The sequence below is a fragment of the Myxocyprinus asiaticus genome, chromosome 28 (assembly GCF_019703515.2).
Source record: "Myxocyprinus asiaticus isolate MX2 ecotype Aquarium Trade chromosome 28, UBuf_Myxa_2, whole genome shotgun sequence".
Lineage (NCBI taxonomy): Eukaryota > Metazoa > Chordata > Actinopteri > Cypriniformes > Catostomidae > Myxocyprinus > Myxocyprinus asiaticus.
This window is the reverse complement of record NC_059371.1, coordinates 17,421,597-17,430,069: the sequence shown is the minus strand read 5'-3', so window position 1 is coordinate 17,430,069 and position 8,473 is coordinate 17,421,597. Positions and strand designations below refer to the sequence as shown.

Below are 8,473 nucleotides of genomic sequence, written 5' to 3'. Positions count from 1 at the left end.
AATAATATTAAAACAGAGTGTGAAACAGATCTTAAGTTATTTTAATGAACTGGTAAAAAAAATAAAATAAAAACATTCAGAAAATAAACATTTACAAATATTAGAGAATGCCAAGAAAAGAAAAAAAAAGAGAAGTGGAAGTTTGTCCTTATTTTTTATAATTTCAACAGTTTCTTCAAGATCCACCAATGGAAAGTTTCAGAGCAAAACTGCATTAGTTCTTGTATAGCAAAGTATCTATCTTCTGAAAGAGTTTTGCTGATATGCTGATTCTATGTTGTAATGTCCCCAGCTCTTCTGTTTTAGAACTCCTTCTGATGATCTGCACAAACAAATCAAAGTGATTGTCAAATCACTCATGCTAGAGCCACAAAAATCCAACTTGCTAATTTGTAAAGCCTGAAACGAAGTGTATTTTGGACTCTTGAGATAAGGGACAAATCATGTCAAAAACAAAAATCCTTTGTGTTAAAAATAAATTCATAATAAAAATACTGGAAAAGTTAAATCTAAAGGAAATGTGTATACTCATTTATTACTTAGATTTCAGATTTTTTTTTTTTTAATGCATGCTCTATACGTGGAAGCACATGTAACTTAACCTGTCCTCAGCAAGAGGTCACAATGTTGCCAAACAAAGTGTTTTAAAATGCAACTAATTTATAAATATCAAATGAAAGGTAGGGATCTGTAAGATATCAAACAATACATTAGGGCTGGGAAAGAAACCCGATTCTGTTACATATCGCCATTCTTGAGCCAAACGGTTTTAAAATAGTCTCCCTGGTGAAAAATAAATGTTTATCTTAATGCTACATTAATGTTTTCTCTGTGAGAAGTTTTGTCTCTTTAAATCTTTACATTAAGTCCTTCATTGCACCACTGCTGCAGACATCAAAGCGCCGTTTGTTCACTGTTATATGTCAGAATCCTCTGCTGTGATCATCTGACATACAACAGTGAACAAACAAACAATGATTGTTCCTGTTATTATGCATAATCCAAAAGTTTATTTAAGAGGTGTTGTGGAGAGTATTTGTCAGAAGTCATTCTCCAGATTCTGTTTGACATGGCTTTAATAAATAGTTTAGCTGTAAAAAGGCTCATCAAACTGTTGGATGTCATAAACTACATGCTGGCGCATTTTTGGGTGAATTATTCCTGGGCTGAAGTCTCTGCGGTCACAGCTACAACATGTCAGCTCTGTCATTCCCATTATGATAATTTCTGTTATGAATTGTGGGATACATTTTGGCATTTTAGTGTCAGGTTATTGAGGAAGCTTTAACTGAGTAAAAAAACAAAATGGCTCCAGTGTACAACACATGGTTAAGATGGAAAAATATTCAATTTTGTCAACTCAGAAAAACAGAAGAAAATTAAAATGATAGAATGTATTTGATCACTTAACTCTTTTACTGACCATAATAAGATAATTAAATAACACTCTTGTTGCATGAATCAAATTAAAATAGAATGCTTTTTAGTGTGTCTGACGGAGTTGACACAAATGACAATAAGATGTAATTTATGATGTGAATAAATGACAATTTTCAGAAAAAAGAAAAAAAAAAGCATTCTTATATAAACCTGTTCCCTTACATGGTTCGTTAGCGGAGAACTTTGTCTACAAATACATACATTTCAAATTAATTTATTATTAATAAACAAAAACTAAGATTTAAAACAGGTTTTGTCACTTTTCTCAAGAATCCACATTTAGTTGAAAGCCAGAAGCAGAACCGAGGCTTATTTCTAAACTCACCACTCTTCCTCAGCATCTCTCCTTTCCGAGACCGAGCCATTGCCTCCAAAAACCGATCAAGGACCTTCACATACTTGGCCAGGCTGGTGCGCTTATAGTCTAAGTGAATATCAATAAAGGGTGCATTTACAAATAATCAAGAATACGTTTAAAACATTGCCAGGAGGACTCAATACCTGCCTTCAGAACTAAAGGGTGACTAGATAACAAAGCTTAAACCCTCAAACACTGTCATGATGTCTCCTCACCTCTGATTCTGCGCCGTTCTCCAGCATCTTGTTCATTCTCCTTCTTCATTTCATCTTCCTCTCCCTCATCTGCTCTGGGTTTCTCCAGCTCCTCACAGATCAGACTACAGAAAGACCAGCTAGTCAATCATCTCTAACTTCACTTAAATGCACTTCTATAATTTCAGTGACCATAGCAGACGCCATATCCAGCAATATGTAATGACCCAGCTAACATTCACACTGATATTTGGTGTTTACCTTATTGTAGGCACCTCAAAAGGATCAAAAGTGTCCAGTTCTTTCAAATCTATTGGCACAGAGATTCGACCTGAAGACGGTAACAAGATAAATTTGAAAGCTGAGAACTTTAATCTCTAAGAATCCTGTAATGAAAATGTTCTGAAATTCAAGTCAAACGCTGTGCTTGTGTTTATTCTAACTTAAGGGTCTCACCTGTCTTGGGGTGTACGCTGAAGGGGCTCTTCAGTAAGTGGTTGACTCCTTTACTGACGTTGACATCCAGGCGTGGATAACAGTACTGCAACATGATCTCCTTATCGAAGTACTGCCCACCCTTCTTACTGCTCGACTTCACAGGCACATAAAATAAACAAAAAATATGCTGGAAAACTGAACTGTTCAGTATTTGTCTACAAAGAAGACATCCGAACATTGGTGCCAGACCAGTTTTATGTAGAATTAGGCTCATAACTTGCATTTACCTTTTTACGGTCGACCAAAGCACAGATTCTCTCCCACCGCTTTATTGGGTTCTTCTCATTTTGATTAAAACTAGTCAGCTCCTTTCTGATATGTGTTGTCAGACTTAAAGAAATAAACAAATCCTCATTTTGGTCATAATGAAACCCTGCAAATTGTGCGAACTAAACATGATGACAATCACAACTGATGAACATGTTCCACGACAATGGAAGGATATCTTCAGGTAGCAAACTAAGCACTTTGTCTACACTCTCCGTACTGCCCAGTATGTCCTGTCCCACAATGGCATACTGTGGGAAATATCGTTCCATGACAGTCAGAGAATGACTATGAAAGAAAGAGATGGAGTGAAAATTATGCAGACTTCAGGTTTCAATATACTGTACATACATAAGGTAGATGCATGTTTGTTTTTTTTACCTGATGAAAGGATGGATTGGATCTGACAGCACAACTTTCCTCACTGTCTCTTCACCACCCTAAAACACATGCACATGACACTTTAAAACCCTGAGAGCATATAGAGCTGAACATTGTGAAGTTTTCCAAACTGCGGTGCTGTGTGTAACCTTGATCAAGATTATTTCAGTGACATATTTCCAAAAGACTGCACTGGACTATACTATGTACTACTGCTTTAAATACAATGTCTAGTATTATTTGTTATGTCACAATGGAATACCTTGACTAAACTAAGGTATTCTGCCACGGCAGACCGTGCTGCCACTGAGAGTTTCCTTGCAGCATCATCACAAACCCAACAATGTACTCCTCTCCTTCCCGAGTACACCCACAGAAGATGCTGGAATCCAAAGTCCTCTGAAGTACACATACAGCAGAATGTAAGCCCATGTTAACTTTGCCCTGTTCATATCTTAAAGGGACAGTTCACCCTAAAATGAAAATTCTCTCATCATTTACTCTCATCATCTTCACAGATGTGCATGACTTACTTTCTTCTGCTGAACACAAAGATTTTTAGAAGAATATTTCAGCTCTGTAGGTCCATACAATGCAAGTGAATGGTAATCAGACCTTTGAAGCTCCAAAAAGCACATAAAGGAAGCATAAAAGTAATCCATAGTGGTTTAATCAATGTGTTCTGAAGCGATATGATAGGTGTGGGTCAGAAACAGATCAATATTTAAGTCCTTTTTTCTATAAATCTCCACTTTCACATTGTTCTTCTTTTGCTTTGGCAATTCACATTCTTTTTGCATATCGCCACCTACTGGACAGGGAGGAGAATTTATAGTAAAAAAGGACTTAAATATTGTTGTTTCTCACCCACACCTGTCATATTGCTTTTGAAGACATGGAATTAACCACTTGTGTTGTATGGATTACATCTATGCTGCCTTTATGTGCTTTTTTTGAACTTCAAAGTTTTAGTCACTATTCACTTGCATTGTGAGGACCAACAGAACTTAGATATTGTTCTACAAATCTTCATTTGTGTTCAGCAGAAGAAAGAAAATCATACACATCTGGGATGGCATGAGGGTGAAATAAATAAAATGATGATGAGAGATTTTCATTTTTGGGTGAACTATTTTTTTAATGTTACACATTTCTCAAAATGTAAATGCTCTATTGATGAGCAATTTCACTAACCCCGTAGTGCCCGGTCCAAAATACGGATAGCAATGGTCATAAGTGTCCAACACTTTGAGCAAATATCAGCAGCACTAAAGAAACAACATAAGATTAATAGAATGCACAATTGCACATAAAATGTAACATAATTCACCCCAAGTATAAATGTTTATAAAGCCTAAGGTAAAAATAAATTAAGTGAGAGAAGATATAGAGTCTGTATACCTGCAGCAACGTCTGACATCATCATAGTCAGTCATGTCAATGTCAAATACCAGCTCTTTCTCCAGGGCCTGGAATGTTCCAGACTTCACAGTGTTGTGTTGACTGGGCTGTCAATCACAGAACCGGACAAATTATTATCCTTTATTGACATGGGATTTCATAATCACCATGAAATATGAAACAGATATATAAAGAGCCACAATATCAAATAAACATACTGCCTGTTCATTAATGTAAAGTCCTATTATGGCCTTCTTTGAAGACTATAAATGTGATTTCATTTTTATAACAGCCAGCAATCGCATCTATTACACAGCAAGAAATAAATATTAATTTAAGAAATAGTTCACCCAAAAATGAAAATTCTCTTATGATTTACTCACCATCATGCCATCCCGGATGTGTATGACTTTCTTCTGCTGAACACAAAACATTTTTAGAAGAATATTTCAACTCTGTAGGTCCTTACAACACGAGCGAATGGTGATCAGAATTTTGAATCTCCAATTATCACATAAAGGCAGCATAAAAGTAATCCATATACTCCAGTGGCTTAATCCATGTCTTCTGAAGTGATCTAATCAATATTGGGTGAGAACAGACCAAAATATATATTTTTTCACTGTATATCTTGCTACTGCAGTCTCTTGGCACCATCATGATTTCAAGCTCGATTGCACTTCCTAGTGCTTGACGCATGAGCAGTGCGTTAAGGCCAAAGTATACTTGGTGCGTCTGCGTTGCTGATCATTCCGCGCACAGTATGCGTGACATAAATTTTGTCATAATCCAGTCCGCATGGTCTGACTGCGCACTGGCCAGATTTTCTCGAATCGCGCACATGGTCATCGTCTGTGCGCATCGTCGCAACATGCGCCGGCGACTGACTCTACTAAAAGAGTATTGCAAAGTTGTAGTGGGCATGCGTCAAACGTGGTCGTAGATGCTTGTGGTTAGAAGAGTATACTCACAAAGGCAATGCAGTCGCCCAGGCACGAGCTGATCCGGAACATGCAAAAACAAAGTATACCTGGGCAATTAGATGGTGCTAGGAAGTGTAATTGAGCTTGAGATCATGATCGACAAGGAGACAGCTGATGTCAAGCTTTATAATGAAAGATTTGTTACATTTTTGTCTGTTCTCACCCAAAATCAATTAGATAACTTCAGGAGACATGGATTTAACCACTGAAGTCGTATAGATTACTTTTATGCTGCCTTCTTATGCTTTTTGGAGTTTCAAAGTTCTGGTCACCATTCACTTGCATTGTATGGACCAACAGAGCTGAAATATTCTCCTACAAATCTTTGTTTGTGTTCTGCAGATGAAAGAAAGTCATGCACATCTGGGATGGCATGAGGGTGAGTAAATGATGAGAGAATTTTCACTTTTGGGTGAACAGTTAAGTAATATCAATATCATTAATTATTATATATGATTACTATTAGAAATACTTCCTTAGTAAATCCAGATAAATAATATAATAACATTAAACTGTGGACTATATAGTATCTGTGATAAGATTCATCACCCTGTGGCTGTAGACTGCTCCAATATCAATCTTGTAGGGAACCGTTTTCTGCATCTCTTTCTCCAGCTCATTCTGAGTGCTGAACGACTGATATCTCACATAAATGTCATCTTTCAGAGTGAAGGAAAATTCGCGGTTCTGGAAGTAGTTTTTAGACACTGCAAGAGGCAAAATACACATACGCTAAGAGCAGTTAGAAATGTAAATGTTGCAAATACAATGCACACATTGATTACATTGAAAAACGTAGATGTATTTTGCACTGTGGATATATACAAGCTGTTCAAAAGAGTACCTTTAACTCGCACATTGTCTGATTACAAACTGACATTGCTAAATTAGTTCAGTGCTTCAGAGATTGCCTTACCTCCGCCATAACTTAACCAGCGATAGTATTGTGGAAACGGGAATAATTTGCGGTAGTAAAGCGGCAACAAGTCAGGTAAACAAGCTGGATCATAATCTGAAATCGGCATGTTTTTTTAGTGGCAGTGTTTATTTTTTTCAGTGACAGGTGACTTCTCCCGCTGAAGCTGAAACTAGCGCGGGAAAAAGAACGTCAACAGGAAATTACGCAATACGCCCTCACTCGTTGAACTTTTACTTCGCTCCCGGTTTATTTACATACTCTGCTGCCGCCCCATGGCTCGGAAAACAGTTGCTTATGATTATGTTCACATAATAGCAAACTATTACTTCTCTTGTGGATCTTAAAAGCAAGAATTAAACGCAAAGTAGCTACTTAATACCCATAGTTGCCTAGTACCCACAAAAAGCTTTTCCCTCATGGGCTAATACGTGAATAAACGGTATGAGGTAGGCTATTTACAACATATATTAATACATCATTCGCTAATATGTTTGGAATACAATAGCTCACTTTTGAGAGGAGCCAGCCTTTATTTTACATCTACGTCCAGCAATAAAAGACCAAGCTTTTTAGCAAACCCATCATTAACTAACTTTTATTCAACTCCCTTTTCCAGCTAATTCTCTCTGTTTTTCACAGGAGGGCAGATATTCCTCCAGTACTGGACAGATCAGGCAGACTACAGCACAGCCGTCGCTCCCCCCAAAGTTTTCCCTCTATGCGAATTGAATTTCTGCAGCTAATCCTGGATCTGATCTGCTGAGCTCACAGTAACTACAGTAAACATGTGAAGGTATATTTAATGGGTTGTATCTGATGCCTACGTGTATATGCACACATGCAAATGTGTATTAGGCCTTTGTCAAGGGTAACAACCAGAATTAATTTTATCCTGGGTCCTGGGCTGGGGTCAGCGAACAAGGGACCCCTCCAAAAATTCTTAAAGGGATAGTTCAACCAAAAATGAAAATTCTCTCATCATTTACTCACCCTCATGCCACCCCAGATGGTGTATGACTTTCTTTCTTCTGCAGAACACAAAGAAAGATTTTTAGAAGAATATCTCAGCTCTGTAGATACAATGTAAGTGAATGGTGGCCAGAACTTTGAAGCTCCGAAAAAAGCACATAAAGGCAGCATAAAAGTAATCCATACGACTCCAGTGATTAAATCCATATATTCAGAAGGGATATGAGAGGAGTGTGAGAAAAACAGATCAATATTTAAGTTCTTTTTAACTGTAAATTCATCTCCCTCCCCAGTAGACGGCGATATGCACAACAAGTGTGAATTGCCAAAAAACGAAAAGTATAAATGTGCAAGTGGAGATTTATAATAAAAAGGACTTAAATATTTATCTGTTTCTCACCCGCACCTATCATATCGCTTCCGAAGACATAGATTTAATCACTGGAGTCTTATGGATTACTTTAATGCTGTCTTTAAGCTTTTTGGAGCTTCAACGTTCTGGTCACCATTCACTTGCATTATGTGGACCTACAGAGCTGAGATATTCTTCCAACAATCATTGTTTGTGTTCTGCAGAAAAAAGAAAGTAATAAACATCTTGGATGGCATGAGAGTGAGTAAATGATAAGAGTTTTTTTATGTTTGGGTGAACTGTTCCTTTCGGACAGGCAGGCAACCCAGAAAAATTTTGTCCCAGGCCTTTATTTGTGGATAAGGGGTCTTGCTGCAATAAGACTCTTGCAAACCTTTTAAATAGTTTTGTATTTTGTGTGAGTAACTGAAGATAAATTGGAATGGAGCATTTGTTCAAATAAGAGCACTTATAGGTAGAGAGTGTCTGACTAAGAGCACTTGTATCTGAGTGTACCACTCTCATTTCCACCTCTCCCTAAAGATCTTCCATACTAATAGCACTCTTTCATTTTCATTTTGTTTTTATTTCAGTCATTTTTAAAACATTCAAGCAGAGCAAAGGCCATGCATTCACTCCAAATGTTGTTAGAGGATTTTACATTCTGTTGTAAACGTGTCAGGGATTTCACTTCCGTCAGCAAGTCACTCT

At 37.2% G+C, this 8,473-nt stretch overlaps 1 protein-coding gene across 1 annotated transcript; it reads right to left on the bottom strand.

Annotated features, from left to right (window-relative positions):
* Nucleotides 1-36: 36 nt before the first annotated feature.
* On the bottom strand, nucleotides 37-6,641 carry LOC127418720 (DNA primase small subunit-like). Its single transcript, XM_051659449.1, has 13 exons — nucleotides 6,439-6,641; nucleotides 6,072-6,229; nucleotides 4,540-4,646; nucleotides 4,333-4,406; nucleotides 3,401-3,537; nucleotides 3,139-3,197; nucleotides 2,936-3,045; nucleotides 2,718-2,809; nucleotides 2,449-2,584; nucleotides 2,254-2,323; nucleotides 2,014-2,117; nucleotides 1,766-1,864; nucleotides 37-322 (listed from the first exon to the last, which is right to left on the bottom strand). Exons 1-13 carry the CDS (start codon nucleotides 6,545-6,547, stop codon nucleotides 303-305), a joined length of 1,275 nt encoding a protein of 424 aa, XP_051515409.1. The 5' UTR covers nucleotides 6,548-6,641; the 3' UTR covers nucleotides 37-302.
* Nucleotides 6,642-8,473: the final 1,832 nt, after the last annotated feature.

Bases quoted from the DNA above. Each gene is read 5' to 3' on its own strand.
- LOC127418720 (XM_051659449.1), bottom strand. From the start codon at position 6,547: ATGCCGATTTCAGATTATGATCCAGCTTGTTTACCTGACTTGTTGCCG. The intron at 6,230-6,438 runs GTAAGGCAATCT...TGCCTCTTGCAG, and splicing joins CTGGTTAAGTTATGGCGGAG to TGTCTAAAAACTACTTCCAG. The intron at 2,324-2,448 runs GTGAGACCCTTA...TACCGTCTTCAG, and splicing joins CAGCGTACACCCCAAGACAG to GTCGAATCTCTGTGCCAATA.